The following is a 17,437-nucleotide window of genomic DNA, read 5'->3' as shown; positions in this document are numbered from 1 at the left end:
TGCAACACTTTGGTTCGCAGCCCGTGCTCAATCCACTGAGCTACGCCAGCCAGGGCTAGCAATTCCCGTTATTTTTATTTTTATTTTTATTTTTATTTTTATTTTTTTCTTTAAGATTTAATTTATTTTTAGAGAAAGGGGAAGGGAAGGAGAAAGAGAGGGAGAGAAACATCAGTGTGTGGTTGCCTCTCATGTGCCCTCTACTGGGGACCTGGCCTGCAACCCAGGCATGTGCCCTGACTGGGAATCGAACTGGCAACCCTTTGCTTTGCAGTCCGGCAGTCAGTCCACTGAGCCACACCAACCAGGGCGTGAGCAGTTCCCTTTAGAAAGAATACTGAAAAAAAATTGCTCTGTTACCCGTGATTGGTCTGATGCATTATTAATAAAAATCTCTTCATCCTTTAGTTAGTTGTGTACCATGTAATAATTGTCCACACTGTTGACAGAGCAAATAGCAATGGTGGGGTCAAAATGTTCCTGTTGGTTCTGAGATAGTGAGTGATTATCCAAAACTTTTGCTATACTTGTATCAGACCTATTAAATGCATATGGTACATTTAAGATTTGTTTGTTTCAGAAGTTCAAGTTCTGAAATTCCAGCTATTCTACTAAGGCAAAGTTAAGATGGTCAGTTTGAATCCATATGCTATTTAATAATTTACAAAAATCTAAAGTGAAAGTTTCATTTGTTCAAATGCATAATAAAAATTCACTTCATTCAGAAGTCAAAAGATGAAAAGGGTGGACCTTCAAAAGCTCTTTGCCCCACCCACTTAGTCCCTTTTCTGGAGGTTACTGTGTATTTTCCAGAGATATTTTTTCCCAAATAATTTTTGCATACATAGAAAAAAGAGAGAGTTTATTTAGTTTCTTTCTCTTTTTTTTAATACAGTTGTTAGCATACTAAACCCATTTATACTTGGTTTTTCATTTATGTTTTTGTGTGCTTTATTTTAAGGAGACTTTAGAAATATTCTGTGATTCTGCTTTAAAATTTGAAGTATCGAACAGAAATGGTGTTTATGTGATTCTTTCTTGTCTTTTTTTTTTTTTTTTTTTTTAAGATTTTATTTATTTTTAGAGAGGGAAGGGAAGGGGAGAGAGAGAGAGAGAGAGAGAAACATCAATGTGTGTGTGGTTGCTGGGGGTTGTGGCCTGCAACCTAGGCATGTGCCCTGGCTGGGAATCGAACCCTCAGTGCCTGGTTCGCAGCCCGCGCTCAATCCACTGAGCTACGCCAGCCAGGGCTCTTTCTTGTCTTATACTTAGTTGTTTGCACATCTTTTTTTTTTTCCTGGTATAAATGCCCATGAATGTTAAGAGCCTGTATAAGTCATCCTTACTTTATTTCAGGGCCTAATCTAATGTCTTGGGCAGAAGTGCCCCGTAAATTTTTTATTCTATTCCATCAATTCAACTAGTAAGAAAAAATGGAGAAAGAATGGAAATAAAGACTGGAGGATGGAAAGAGAAACTGATATAGACATTGAAAGCTTCTTGACGTTAACTTACAAGTAAAGATGCAAACATAAAGAAAGGCTCTCATGCAGATAAATAGTTCTTAAAGGGGAGAGGAGAAAGAATCATAGGGTTAAATGTAGAGAGATGGGAGGCGGTTGACGATGAAGACAAGTCTCGATAGAGAGGGAGACTTGCATGTAATTGCTACACTTTCTTATTACAAACTAGTTTATAACAGACAGGACACTATGTAAGTTTTTTTCTTAAACAGATATAGGTATAATTGTGTGCCCCTTGCCACAAATGTTAGGTGAAATTAAGTTTATGCTATTATGCCCAGGAGCTGAATAGATTATTTACTATTAGACATGAAATTAACTTACTAGTACATTTCATCTAACACCTCTAAAGTGCTTTTACCAATTTCAGTTTGAATTTATTCTTTATATTCTTAGATTTAATTTTACAAATATTTATTGGCTGTCAAGTTTTCGATAAGTTGAACCATCTGAACCTATAAATCTTTGCACTGCTCTGGGTAACATCCCTATTCATTGTTTTATTGTTTTGTATAGTAACACTCCAGGTTCAGTGTATTTCTTAAAGAGTAGTGATAAATTTGAAGTAGGAATTCAGAACTAGGAAAAAGCACATGTGTAATGGTTTTTGAGAAATTGGACAAGTATGTTTCAAAGATACATTTTTCACACTTTGGGTGCACTTTGCCTATGTAGGCAACAACTGGTCCATTAGTTTAGCCATAGGCAAAATCAGACAGATGTTAGCAATTAATGCCTGTCTTCAAAGAAGAGACTAAGTAGTGCAGTCTTTCTTTTAGTCTTGAGACAGATAGTTTATGTCTCTGAACTTTGTAATTTATGATTAGCATTTTTAATCACTTAATTTAGTCTTTCTCCATTTGTAGTCTTTTTTGAACAAATGTACTGTGTATTGCTTTATCTCATCGAAGCTTGCTTTTTCCAAATAGTATTTGTCAACACATTGTGTGGTAGCTAATTATGCATTCTTCTCTTAAAAGCTTATAAAGCTGCCCAGCATTATTAGTTACTAGGGAACTGCAAATCAAAACCACAATTGAGATACCATTTCATACCTGCTAGGGTGACTGTAATAAAAAAGACAGACAATGACAAGTGTTGTTGAGGATGTGGAGAAATTGGAACCCTCATATATTGCTGGGGAGAATGTAAAATGGTGCAACTATTTTAGAAAACATTTTGGCAACTCCTCAAAAAGTTAAACAGAGTTACCATATGACCCAGCTATTCCACTCCTAGGTATAATACCCAAGGGAATTGAAAACATATGTCCACACAAAAACTTGTACACAAATGTTCATAGCAGCATTATTAATAATAGCCAAAAAATAAATACCCCCAAATGTTCATCAGGTGATGAATAGATCATAAACGTTGGTACATCGGTACAATGGAATATCGTTCTACAATAAAAAGGAATAAAGCTTTGATACATGTTATACAGTGGATGAACACTGGAAACATCGTACTAGGTGAAGAAGCCAGACACAAAAGGTCATGGATAGTATGATTCTGTTTACATGAAATGTCCAGAATAGGCAAATCCGTAAAGACAGAAAGTAGATTAGCAGTTTCCAGAGAATAGAGATGGGAGCGTGGGGAGTGATGGCTAATGTGTACAGGGCTTCTTCTCAGGGGGATGAAATGCTCTGGAACTAGATGGTGATAGTTGTATAACTTTGTAAATATACTGCAAACCACTGAGTTGTACACTTTAAAAGAGTGAACTTTATACTTTGTTAATTGTATCTCATTTAAAAAAGAGTATGACAAACAATACTTATAAGGCAGCTTTGATAAGAATGTTCTGTACTTTTGGCATGTATTAGGTTTCAATCCTTCAGAGACCAGGATTCGAACACCCGATGGCAAAGTGTGGCAAGAGGCCGAGTTTCAAAACATGAGCAGAGAACTGTATCGAGACTTAGCACTTCACTTTGCAGGTGAGAGGAGAGCTTTCTAAGGGTTTGAGTGTTTCATCATGCATGCTATCTAACTGAAAATATTTAAACATAAAATGGCCACCAAGCTAAAGATATTTCCCTTTTCTCACTACATGGTATATTAAAGTAGTGGTGGTTTTTGGTCTGTCATAAGGCTCCCTTAGCTTCTAGGCTCTGCTCCAGGGTTAAAATTAGCACACATGGCTGATGAGACAGAAACAAGGCTATTTTTAAACTGAAGGACTTTCAGAGTGGGGCCTGTCTGATTTGAAGAAAATATAGCAGTCTAGTTGAAGTTCATTTTTACTAGACCCCTTAGATGTTTGAAGTGGTCAGTAATTTCACGGGCAGCAGATAAGATACTAACATAGGGGCAAAATGCAGAAAGAAAAGGGAACCTTTTAGGAAGGGAATTATGTTAGAGAATTGGAAATGTGAGGAACTTCTGGAAGATTAGAAGAAGGAAATAAGGTCATACTCAAAATGTTACTATGTATTGAACATCTAGTATGATTTTGGACAAGATGTTGGGTATTTAGTATTCTGTATTTTTTACAGTTGAGGAAAGAGAGACTCAAAGAGTAATTTTCCCAAGGTTGCATAGAGCAGTTAAGAATTGAAGCCAGTATTCAAAGCCAACTTGGACAGTAAAGCCTGAGATTTTTCTAGGAAGCCCCCATGGAGATTCTACTAATAAATTTTGTGGCATTAAGTGTTTAGTCTACCTTTTCCACTGTTATTGGAACACTGTATTTAGTTAACAGTAAAGGTTTGGGAATTAGCTTAGAAGGGTTCAAATTGGGCTCTGTCACTTAATTAGCTCTGTATACTACCTGTGTTACATAACCTCTCTTCCTTGGTTTTCTCATCTGAAAAATAGGGGTAATAACAATATACTTCATAGGACAGTATCATTATAGACAAGTAGAATGCTGTATGTCAAAGAAGTCTTAAAAAGGTTTGTCTGTTACACTCGTGTTATGGTAGATGATGAACTCTGTGCTCATGGCGAAGACCAGTTCATCCGCTTGTGTTGTAAGGTCCATGTGCTCTTGTGTCTTTAAGAACACAACTTGAGCATGTTTCCTTCCTTTTACATCATCAAGTGCTCTCTCTCTACAAGGTCATTCTGTCAACACACTGTTTGATAACATGCTGCCGTTTCAGCCATCATACAAGGACCCCTGTCTTGACCCTGCTGTCTTCAACGACTGCCCTTCTCATCTCCTATTTTCAGTAAAACTTCCAAAAGTTTCCCTGTACTCACTGTCTCTAATTTTTCTCCTCCCTGTCACTCTTGGGTCCTTTCTCTTAGGTGTTTGCTCCTACTTCTCTGTGAACTGCTGTTGTCAAGATTATCAGTGACTTCCATGTTGCTAAAACCAGTGTTTAATTCTGATTTGTCATCTCTCAGGAATACTGGACAAGATTGAAACTCTTTACTTGACATTCAGGATACCACCATGAGTGTTTGGTTTTCCTCCTAAGTTTAAGTTGCTCGTTTTCAGTTTTTTTCCCAATCGACACCCTGACCTCTAAATATTGGCACGTCCCATTCTCAGTACATGGATCTGTCCCCCTCTCCTCTTCCTCCCCCTCCTGCTTGCTTTCTTTTCTTTTCTTTTCTTTTCTTTTCTTTTCTTTTCTTTTCTTTTCTTTTCTTTTCTTTCTTTCTTTCTTTCGCAGGGGGAGGGCTTTTAATTATCTACATACACACAAGACAAGCTTACCTCTAAATATTGGCACGTCCCATTCCTGACCTCTAAATATTGGCACGTCCCATTCTCAGTACATGGATCTGTCCCCCTCTCTTCTTCCTCTTCCTCCCCCTCCTGCTTTCTTTCTTTTTTTCTTTCTTTCTTTTTTTTTTTGGCAGGGGGAGGGCTTTTAATTATCTACATACACATAAGACAAGCTTATCTCATCTCAGAGCTTTAAATATATTTGTTGTTGTTGATTCCCAAATTTATGCCTCTGGTCCAGACTTTACCTCTGAACTCAGGCTCTTATATCCAGCTGCTAACTCCAGATCTCCCTTTGGGTGTATAATAGGTTTCTTAAGCTTAATATGTCTGAAATGTAGCTGACTAACTAGATGGGGTTGCTGTACGTACACCCCTTAAACCTACTCCTCTGGTAGTCTCTCCATCTCAGGTAATCTATTCTAATTATTCTAGCCTCTTGACCCCCATGTTCTCCTTATGCCTTATTTCTAATATTGCCTGAAATACATCTAAAAACCACTACTTAGCCTGCCTCTGTCACTGTCACCTAGGTCTGAGCCACCATCAGGCTCTTGTCCAGATTACTGCAGTAGCCTTCTAACTGGTCTCCCTCCTTCTGTGTTTCATCTGAGTTTGTTCTCTTCGCAGGTGTTAGAGGAGGCTTGTTAATATTTAATTGAGATTGTATTGCTCCTTTGCTCAAAATCTCCCAAAAACTTTCCATCTCATTCTTGAATAAAACTCAAAGTTCTTATAATGACCTATAAAGCCCTACGCGGTCTGGCCCTCAGCTATGTCTCTGACCCTGGCTATTACAGCTTTCCTCTTCGCCTCTTGCACGGTGGCCTCCTGCTGTTCCGTAGACACTAGGTATGCTCTTGCCTTAGAGCCTTGACTCATACTTCCTTCCACTTGCCCAGAATGCAGTGCTGTATGTATTTTAAAGTATGTTTATGTAGATCTGTAATGGAGGTTAACTTACACACATGGGGGTGGACAAAAGTAGGTTTACAGTAGTGAATACATAAAACAGTTTATTCCTGTATTGTTGTTTATTTATTATTTATTTGTATTATGTAAACCTACCCCTTTATATATTCCTTTATTAGAACTGAAAAAAAATTAGTGAGTAATTTATATATGAAATACCTTCACATATTTCACTAGCATAACCATAAAAGGGCCTAATTTAGGAATATTATATTGAGTATTTTACGAAGTTTTATTTTAGAAGTTCACAAATATCCCAGTTATGTAGGAATTTTTAAATGAAATTGGAATCTGAGAAAGTGCCTACCTCTGAGATTCTATAAATACTGTGGATCCTGGGTTGGAAAGCATTAGTTGCGCTTTCTTTCAGTTTGTGAAAACAAGTTAAATTTCTCCAGTGTTTTCAGCGGGGAGGGGGGGGAGTGTTAGTAAATAAACACAAAGAATTGGAACTGAACGGTAGAGCAGTAGTAACCTTTAGACCTTTTCATAAGAGGAGTTGGCGTTGGTAGCTTATGGGTCATGGACATAGCCTTAGTGAAGGTTTCTTTCTCTTTACCTGAATCATATACCTTATGCTGATTTTTCATCCTGGGGGGAGGATGAGTGAGTGGGTAGGAATCATTGTAATATTTGCTATTTCTGCCTTTCAGATGATATCTCTGTGAAAGAGAAACCTGCTGAAAAAAGTAAAGAGAAGAAAGCGGTCAAGCCAGTACGAAAAGTCCAAAAGGTAGCACAATTTTCAAGTCCAGAATGCAAAACAGGTTAGTTTTTTCCATGCCATGTACCCCCTAAAGTTAAGTATTACTGAACTGGCATGTACATGGAAATAAGTGTCTGTTACCTAGATGTTCTCATTGTTTGGCACATAGGAAAATGGAATACAGTTTGCGTGTCATTATTTTGTGTATGTGTATTTAATTGACATATCATAATTTATATGTAGTTAGAACATATAGTTCGATAAGTTTTTGTATATGTATATACCCATGAAGCCATATGTTCACCATGATACTGATTATATCTATCACCCCCCAGTTTTTTCTATCATTCTTCATAGAAATCAATCAGGTTAAAGGTAATGATTTTTCTATAGTGAACTTTTGTATACAAAGGGATTGCTTATGAATGTCACTAAGGAAAGTGTGGCAGTCCAGGCTTGTAGTGGTCAGGCTGGACTCTGAACAGGTCAAGACTGGGAAAGAAAAAGAATTCCCTAGTTCCATAGTGACCAGCATTTCACGCTCGATCCAGGTAGCCCAGATTTGTAACCTAGCTTTGTTCCTTTGGTAAATGAGTGGTGTTAGTACCCTTCATTTTTCCCATGTGCAAAAGGGAAGGCAGTAATGCTTCTCATGGGGTTGTTGTGAGAACTGAAATAATACCTAAAGCACCCAGCGTAGCACCTGGCATATGGTAAGCGGTCAAATGTTAGGATTGAGTCATTAATAATAATTATTATTATTTCTGGCTATACTGAAAATGGCTATTTAGTATGCAGTATTTATGTCATTGAGTAATTTGGGCCAAGAGAGAGTGAAGAAAATTGGGGACTTGTCACTTTCAGCTCTGAGACATTTTGAATCAATCATTCATACATGCATTCATGATGCAGACATTTTTGAGCACTTGCTATATGTGAGGCATTGTGCTGTACTAAGCTTAGAAAATTGGTAAGCAAGATGCACAGAGCCCCTGCCTTTTTGGAGTTTATGATTTTGTCAGGAAAACAGTGGATTCAGAGCTAGAATGAAGGATGATGCGTGTGTGATAGGGGATGTGCAGGGTCTGTGGAAAGAGAGCAGGGGTGGTGGAGCTCTGGTTTTTGACCAGGCACTTGTTTTTCTGGTCATAGATTAGTTACCACAGTGGCAAATAACATATTTTGTGACACCCATTGTTAACTTTAGCTGTCATAAGAGAATGACCCTCACTGTACACAAATAAAAAATAAAACTTTATAGGAGCATGAATCATCTGAATGTAAACTAAACTAATTCTTATGTTAAAAAATAATCCATGTTATTTTTTCATGAAATACTATGTAATACTGTTGTCAGGAGCACAGTTGGAAATGAAACACTGGAACCACTGTGACTTGGAATGTATTTGTCCAGTGTGCGGTGAGCGAATTTCCATTTGTGCACTGGGGTGACGACTGAGACAGAGCATCATTAAATGTGCAAAAACTGTATTAATAGTTTATTTATAGCGAAAGTCCTCTTTTTCTACCAATGACTGCATGAGACTATTCTAGAAAGCCAGAATTTAGAAATAACCACCCAGCAGATTCAGAAGCCAGCATTTATAAATAACTGCCCAGTATATTCATGGTTGCTTGCTTTTGATTCAGAAGATTAAGCTGAAATTGAAGAGAGGCCTGTTTTCTCATTTTGCTTAAGAACATAAAGTTTTTTTATAGATTGAGCAATAGGCTTCAAACCTTTTAAATATTTTAGATAGACTGTTTAAGGTTAATAACAAGGTGAAAAATATTTCTTTGCTAAAATAAATAGCACACATTTATAGTTCATGTTTCTCTATAATAGATATATTCATTAAAACAATACTTTCATTTAAACTTTTAAATTAAAAGTCCTATTTAAAGAAACTCTAAATGTAATGTCTTTTATTATACAGTTAAAATACCATGACCAAAAGCTTGAAAAGTAGGAGAAAACACAAAAAACCACTACCCTTACTTAAAGTACTAGCATTATATTGTGTACTTCCTTATAATAATTTTAAAATAATGGTATATAAATATCATTATATACATAAAATTATAACTTTTTCTGTTACAAAATTTCCACAGAACATTTCTGTCATTTCTTATGGAAATTGTTGTTTGAAATGACCACACAATACTCTGTCTGTTGGAAACATAACTAGTTTAATTAACCATTTACTATTCTTTAACATTTAGGTTACTTCTGATATTATTAAAAATGATACAGTGAACATTTTTATTTTTTATTTTGTATTACTTCTATTAATATGCTGTTTCTTGGATTTTTTGAGCAAGGTGAGCACTTTTGGGATTCTTGACATGTAATACTACGTTTATTTTAAAATAAAGAAACTATACCCACTTATGTTTCAACAATCACTGCATAAATAGAATGATTTTATTATAATTTTACCAGCATTGACAATCAATGTAAAAATCTATTTTTCAAATTTAATTAGGTTTAAAATACTACTTTATTCTGCGAACCAAAGGGTCACTAGTTCAATTCCCAGTCAGGGCACATTCCTGGGTTGCAGGCCAGGTCCCCAGTAGGGGCTGCTCAAGAGGCAACTACACACTAATATTTCTCTCCCTCTCTTTTTCCTTCCCTTCCCCTCTCTCTAAAAATAAATAAACAAAATCTTAAAAAAAAAAGAATCAACCAATGAATGCATAAATAAATAGAACAACAAACTGGTGTTTCTCCCTTCTCTCTCCCTAAAAATCAATAAGCTAAAAATAAATAAAATACTTTATTATTTTTATTCAAATTTTTAAATTGTTCAGTTACAGTTGTTCCCATTTTCCTCCCATTGCTCCTCCCTGCCCCGTCCAACCCCCTTTCCCAAAGACAGTCCCTACCCCATCGTTCTTGCCCCTGGGCCCTTTGCACATGTTCCTGCGCTTGCCCCTCCCTCTTCTTTCCCCGTTATCCTCCCCTCCTCTGGTCACTGCCAGTTCGTTCTTTATTTTCATGTCTCTCTGGTTCTTTTTTGCTTGCTTGTTTGTTGATTAGGTTCCACTGAAAGGTGAGATCATATTCCATTTCTTCTATTACTTTGCATTTAAGTATACATATATATATTTTTATGGTTTCTGTTTTCTGAACAATCTTTTATATCTTTTTTTTTAAGGTGATGGTCTAATTTTAATTTTTTTACAATATGAAAATAGTAAATGAAAAGATTTCCTCCTGGCAAACAGATATATTTATTTGAACATTCTTTTATTTTTATAAAATTGTATAATTAGGACAGTTGAAATGTTGATAGTGTTTATTTTTAAATATCATTTTATGTATAAAAAAGTAGTATGTAGTTTGGTATATATTTGTAAAATTTAATGTGTAATTTTTCTGTAATATTATCCCCTCCAAAGGTAGTCACGGTTAACTGTTATATATATATATATTTTTTTTTTTTTTTCTCAGTTTTTTTCCTGCACTTAGGTTAAGTCATTTGTTTGTTTGGCAAATGCTCATTTTACTTTGTGCCAGAAACCGTGCTAGTATTGATAAACCAAACACTTAATGTAGTTGACATATTTTTGTTCTGTGCCAAAATTGTTGGATTCAGTGACCTAATTTTTGAGGTTTCAGTTATCATTGTTAATATTTGTACTTTCAGAGCATTTTACAGTTATTTGAGGTGTATGGATAAATCAAGATTTAAGCAAACTGTTCATTGATTTTGGAGACTTAGGGTTAAAAATAAAAGTTGATTGTAAACTCTTTAATGTTGGCATAAGATAAGCATAAGATTACTGGAAACCCTGTATGACTGAGTAGGCATATAATTCTCAGAGCTAAAACTTACATTTCAGATTCAGTGCAGTGTGCATGTATTTCAGGTGGCAGTCATCTGATCAGTACATCTTCTTGGCGAGATGGACAAAAATTAGTGAAGAAGATTCTGGGACCTGCACCCAAAATGGAGCAAAGAGAGCGAAGAACAGCATCAAGTGACAGAAGTGGAAGAGAAAGAACTACTAAATCTGGTAAGTAATCAAATTATTACATTATCTTAGTGATTAAAATTGAGAAAAACAATGAAAAGTTGCTTGTATAATAAGTACTTAGGGTGAAAATACTCTTTTGGGAATGCTTTGTGTCTTTCTATGTACAATTGTGAATGTAGCTGAGAAAAAAAGATATTCTACTGGGCTTGTCTGGATAATTTCTACACAGAGGTGTTATGGTGATCTTTATGAAGAATATTTAAGAAAAGATATTAAACCCCAGTGATTGCTTAAGAGCTTAAAATTGAGTGAATTCTAAGTATGGTGGAAACCTCTAAATTATATGCAAACTGCAGTCATGTGGTTTGATAACTAAATCTTATCACTGGTCTGGGAGCTGTGTTCTCTGCTCGCTGTAATCTCTGATCCTGTCTTTATATGAAATTCTGATTTTTTTCATCATAAGTTTTGACATTAATCTTTCTTTTAAATATTTTATTGAAATATTTATCCTGGAAAAAAAGAATTGTTTCTTATGTTAATTACATACTCTGTCTTTGTGAATAGCAAAGCATCATTTAACCAAATATTATTAGACTTTTAGGGACCTTAAGAGAATCACATCTGACCTCTCTCATCCCTACGTACACAAACACAGGCACACACCCACAAAATTATTATTTCTTTTAATTTGGCAGGTTAGGAAGTAATCCCTGAGGGATAATTGAATATGTAGACAGTGGGTGGCAAAATTTGATCTAGGATTAGTTTGACCTTCGAGTCTTTTACTTTCTCTTTTTGAAATGTCTTGAATGGTATTTGCAGTAAGTAGTTACTTTTTCATGAATACTAATTTTGGGAAAGGAAATATAAATACCTACAGGCCAGCTTTCTTTTTTCAGCAACAATATTGCATTAATTTGAACTTTTGGAATGGACTCAGTAAGAAATGCAATTGCAACTATAATTTTATATACATAAGTCAATATAAATTTTGTATGTGCTCCTCTTCACTTTCATTTAGCTTGTAAACTCATGTGCATTCTCAGTCTAAAATTAAGCCATATCAACAAATGTCTAGATGATAAATGATTGTTTTCCTAAATATTTTTTCCTTCTGTCATTCATTAGAGAGTTGTGACAGCTTAACATTGTTGGTTTTTTATCAAACTTTCTGGGGGTTTGGGAGGGAGAGTAACATTAAATAAGTACAAGAGAGAGAAATATTGATAGTATTTCTCTGTTAATAGTTAAATGTGTCAATAATAATATCTCTCCTTGTTTCAGAATATTAAAAGATGCATTTGTTTAAATGCCAAGGAAGCACCGTGTTTCAGAATATAGAAATTCTCCTGCTATAAAAAAGATGTTTCTGTTTCCCTCTGTCATATTCTTCGGAAGACTTTCTATGATATTTGAATTAAAGTTTAAGATAAAGTGAAATTCCCTAATTTTCTCTTGAATACAATAAATTTTAGGAAAGAATACAGAATTTTAACATATCACTAACAGTTCATTCTTTGCAGGGGGTCATATTGGAAGAGCAGAATCTGATCCCAGATTGGATATTTCACATAGACATCTTCCACGAAACTCAGAGCGTTCAAGAAGTAGAGCACGGTCTGAAAATAATATAAAGAAATTAGCCCCGCCTCTTCCAGATAATAAACAGGAGGAAGATATTGCCTTAAATAAGGACTTTTTACCTGTTGAAATTCGTGGAATTCTTGATGACCTGCAGCTTGATTCGGCAGCTCAGGCTTTAAGACAAGAGACCAGAGAATTACAGAATCAGAAGTCGTCAGCAGCAGTACAAGCCCCGAGGAGTCATAGCCCAATAAAAAGAAAACCTGACAAAATCACTGCTAACGAAGATCCCCCTGTTATTTCTAAAAAGCGCCACTATGACACAGATGAGGTACGGCAGTACATTGTTAGACAGCAGGAGGAAAGGAAGAGGAAGCAAAACGAAGAGAAGAAGGCTCAAAAAGAGGCCACTGAGCAGAAGAACAAACGATTACAGGAGCTCTACCGGAAACAGAAAGAAGCCTTTACTAAAATAAAAAATGTGCCTCCTCCTGAGCCATCAGCAACCAGGCGACTGCAGGAAACTTACTCCAAATTGCTCCTGGAAAAAACGTTGCTCGAGGAGCCGACACATCATGTTATGCAGGAAACACAGGTAATCGTAGTGGCAGAAATACAAAGGGAAGTGATTTATCGTCAGGAAAAGTTTATTTGCTATACTGTTTAAAAATTACCAACCATTCCTAATATTCAGACATATGCTCAGACAGTATTTGTAATAATGAAGACCTTTCATGAAATGTGTATACTGTATTTTGCTGTGTATAATGTACTCCTGTGTATAATGAACACCCACATTTTTGGCCCACATTTTCAGGGAAAAAAATCTTTTGTTTTAATTTTTAATTCAATTACTTATTTATATTGAGATAACTTGTTTTACAAACTGCTTTAGTTGCAAGTTTGTCATAAAGTCAACAAAGCAAATTATCATATTCCAGGGTATTATTTTGCATACGGATATCATAATTGCTTTCTAGAGTTACATTTTTAATGCATAAGCATAAATAAAAGAATTAAAAACATTTATATAGGTGCATAATTAGTACTACCCATGTATAGTGTGCATCCTTATTTTTCCCTCAAAAATTTGGGTAAAAATGTGTGCATTATACATGGCAAAATAGAGTATATGAAAAGTTATTTGATAAATGTGATCGAACATAAGTATTGGATTAGAGTTTTACTATTTTTCTGTTATTAATTTCAGTTGGTCTCATCACTGCTCTTAGTTATATCCCTGCCCAGTTTTCATTGTATACTGAGCAAATGAAGTTAGAGTATGATAATGAAAAGCCATTTTGTGATCTGTGCTGAAATTAGAGAATATCCTAGTTCATTGGGATGATTTTGTGAGCATTGCTGATGTTTTTAAGAATAATAAGGGTAACATTGTGTACCATGAGCTACATACTCCAGACTTAAGCTTAGTGAACTTCAACAATCCTGAGGAGGTGTAGGCACTGCTAGTGTCTCTACCTACCTGGTGAAAACTGAGGTTTAGAAAGAGCATTATGTTCTCCAGGCTATATGCAGTTAGTATCAGCTGCCCTTGTTGGATTTCAGGTGTAATTTTGTTGTTAATTGTAATGGCTGTTTTTAAGACAAACTAAGTTTGAATTGGTTTTATTTGACAGGGAAAAAAGCCCCTGCATTTCATTGATCTTTGTAAAAGTGAAACGACTTAATTATTTGTCCCGTGTACACCCTGAATAAATCTCTGTGGTGGGAGTCAGATAAATGTGATGTCCGTTTCTTCTAGACCAGACCAGGGTATCAGCCATCTGGAGAATCTGACAAAGAGAACAAAGTGCAGGAGCGTCCCCCCAGTGCGTCTTCCAGCAGTGACATGTCTCTGTCAGAACCTCCACAGCCTCTCGCAAGGTACAAAGGGGAGAGTGAAAGCTGATCGGGGTCATCCTTTCCATGAAATTCAGCCAAGTGGTCTGTGCTCAATTAATTTTGTGGACCTGTGTGAGCAAGAGGTTTACTTGGACATTGGTTTATATTGTCTGATGGATACTTGAGCATGGTTGCACCCGTACTTGCTGTATCTCCTATTGTGCAATCTCTGCCTGTCTTTTAGTGACCCAAGTAAATGTCAGTTTCTCCTGGGGATCACTTGCAGTTGGAAACACTCTGGCTATGATCAAAACACGCAATACAAGTTTGTTGGATGAATGAACCAGAAATCAATATTTTAAAGTATTTGTGGTGAATAATTTTGAAAAGGCACTTCTGTATCCATTGCTGCATTCAAAATTTTTTCACGTGACTCATACCAGTTTATTCATCTTATCCCTCAGAATTATGTTTGGGGATGCATGTGAACTTATGAATAAGGAAGGATTTGATTTAATATCAAATTGATGATTAAATCTTAAAGTTGGTGATTTTACTTTAAATTTTTGTAAAAAAATTTTTTTTGCTGTAATAATATTGTTCGCAATAAATTTTAAAAAACTATTTGTGGAGGCAAGTTACAGTGATTTTGAGATTACTTGGTTATAAATTAATCTTTAAAATACCGTTTGGGGAAGACAAAGATTTTGACATTCTTCTCTGAGACTACACAAATAAAAATTGAATCACACACCAGTTTTGGTTTAATACACATGATTCTCCCCCTCTAGTAATACGATAAAAATACCTAAAATTTATTGACTGCTTGTTAGGTTCCAGGCACTGATCTAAGTACTTTGCTCATGTTATCTTATTTAATCCTTGTAAAATATTTTGAGTTGGGTGCTGTTATTCCTGTTTTACAGAAGAGACCTAGAATTTAATTAACTTTTTCAAATATCAAAATGTTAGTGGTAGAGGTAGATTTGAACTTCAGCATTGATTCCAGAAGCCTGTGCTTTTACTCACCCTATATACTACCTCCTAGTACATGAAATGTTTCCTGTGATTTGATTAAGGTTGTCAACACATTTCAAATTTTAACCATAAATAAAGTTTTTGAATTTGAATACCTACAAGTAGATGCACTCTCTGGTCTCATCAGTCCTATTATTGTTGTCAGGCGTACCCTGCCAGCTTCATGTCTTCAATTTTTACCTTTCCCTGAGCTTCCTTCTAGCGCTACACGAGTGACCCAATAGTAAAGAGAAACCACACATAAACTAATATATTATTAAACCTTGTTACTATGCACGTGTTTCTCTCCTTTCTTTTAATATAAAATTCTTTGACTTGTGATAGCTAACCTATTGCCTCTACTTTCTCTCTACCTGTGCTTAGCTTCCCCATTTCTGCTAATAGTTTTAACATAATTCAGTTACTTTATGCTTAAAAGCATGGCATTTCTTCTCCTTCCTTTTTATGTCTCATGATTCTCTGTTAGCTACCTGGAAAACTCCAAATTACTTACCTGACCTTTAAGACCTTGAAGATGTAGCTCAAAAGTCACTTGCCATAGCTGGCCGAGTTTTTTTCCCCTTGTCTACACCCTATTGAACTTTATTTATCATTTAAAAATTATTTACTGATTTTAGAGAGAGAGAGGAAAGAAGACAGAGAGGAAAACATCAATTTGTTGTTCCACTTACTTATGCCTTCATTGGTTGCTGCATTTGTGTGCCCTGGCCATAGATTAAACCCACAATCTTGGCTTTTCAGGCAGTTCTCTAACTAACTGAGCTACCCAGCCAAGGCCTGAACTTGATTCATTTTTGCATTAGTGCTTAACACTGTATGTTAGCTGTTTATTAGTCTCTCATCCTTGCTAGATCTTAAGAAACTGAAGAATAAGGATTAAGTCTTAACTGGATAAAGTTGTTCCATTTTTGTTTCCCCTATCCCTCTACCATCAGCTTAGTACCTGCTCCAAAAATTGGCATTCTAAAGAGTTGAATTTAAAGATTCTGTGTTTTTACTCAGCAAACTTTATAACTTCCTTTGCATTCCCATTACTACTACCTTAGTTTGGGCTCTAATAACCTCACACCTTGCATTTGTAGGGATCTCTATTCTATGGCATAGAACCTATGCACTAGTCTTCCTTTCTTCATCCTGTTTTCGTAGTAGCCCTTCAGTGTAAAAGATGAGAGACTGCTACAACATAATCTCCAGCCAGACCTTGCATGACATGCTTTTCAGTTCCTTTATCACCCTGGTTACCCTCTAGTACATGGTGTTTTTTTTAACTGACTTGGTAGGACTTCACACTAGTTTATCCACACTAGTTTGATCTCAGGCACAGCCTGTCCAAATAACTTTGAGTCATAATTTGATAATTTGTAGGGTTATCCATACCTCCCACCTTTCTGTCATCTTCAGATTTGATAAACATATCTTCATGTCATCATTCCAAAATCATGGGCAAGACCAAGGACAGAACTTCATGTTATTTTGTCTAAGGATCTTCTTAATAGTTATCATCAGCCTTTAATATATCTATAGTATCCCTTAATATACAGGGTGTCAGTGGTCTGGAAACACAGGTGAATTATATAATACTGTCTAGGACATCTTTATTCTGTTATTAGACTTCATGGACCCCCTGCACAGTATCGTATATTTATTACTGGTACTCAGAGTTTTACGTTGGTACTCATTGTTTTGATGTTAATTTTTTTTAAGAACTAGATTATAGTAATCTTATTTCTTTAGTATGTATGATGTTAAACATAAATGTTTGGTATTTGTTAAATATTGGTTGATTGGAATAATATATAATGCCTATGTTAATATTTAGCAACCTTAAGCATTCTCTTTTATTTTTTTATTTTTATTTATTTTATTTTAATTTATTTTTTTTTCTGCTTTTAAAGAAATATCAATGTGTGGTTGCCTCTCACTCACCCCATCCTGGGGGCCTGGCCCACAACCCAGGCATGTGCCCTGACTGTGAATCGAACTGGCAACTCTTTGGTTCTCAGTCTGTGCTCAACCCACTGAGCTATACCAGCCAGGGCAAGCATTCTCTTTTAATATAACATTATTTTTAAAGGAAAAGGTAGAGCCAGTGCTGTAAAG

At 35.7% G+C, this 17,437-nt stretch overlaps 1 protein-coding gene across 5 annotated transcripts in view; it reads left to right on the top strand.

The window, feature by feature from the left end:
* Positions 1-17,437, top strand: part of CEP350 (centrosomal protein 350) — a 112,454-nt gene that overhangs the window by 24,257 nt on the left and 70,760 nt on the right. For all 5 annotated transcript variants that reach the window (XM_036015010.1, XM_028530572.2, XM_036015009.1 and 2 more), the window contains 5 exons: positions 3,353-3,466; positions 6,834-6,947; positions 10,763-10,909; positions 12,397-13,052; positions 14,220-14,341. In XM_036015010.1, coding sequence (XP_035870903.1) covers positions 3,353-3,466; positions 6,834-6,947; positions 10,763-10,909; positions 12,397-13,052; positions 14,220-14,341 — 1,153 coding nt within the window. The remainder of the gene's footprint in view (positions 1-3,352; positions 3,467-6,833; positions 6,948-10,762; positions 10,910-12,396; positions 13,053-14,219; positions 14,342-17,437) is intronic.

The sequence above is a fragment of the Phyllostomus discolor genome, chromosome 14 (assembly GCF_004126475.2).
Source record: "Phyllostomus discolor isolate MPI-MPIP mPhyDis1 chromosome 14, mPhyDis1.pri.v3, whole genome shotgun sequence".
NCBI lineage: Eukaryota > Metazoa > Chordata > Mammalia > Chiroptera > Phyllostomidae > Phyllostomus > Phyllostomus discolor.
The sequence above is the reverse complement of the archived record's forward strand: the minus strand, read 5'-3'. Positions and strand labels throughout refer to the sequence as shown.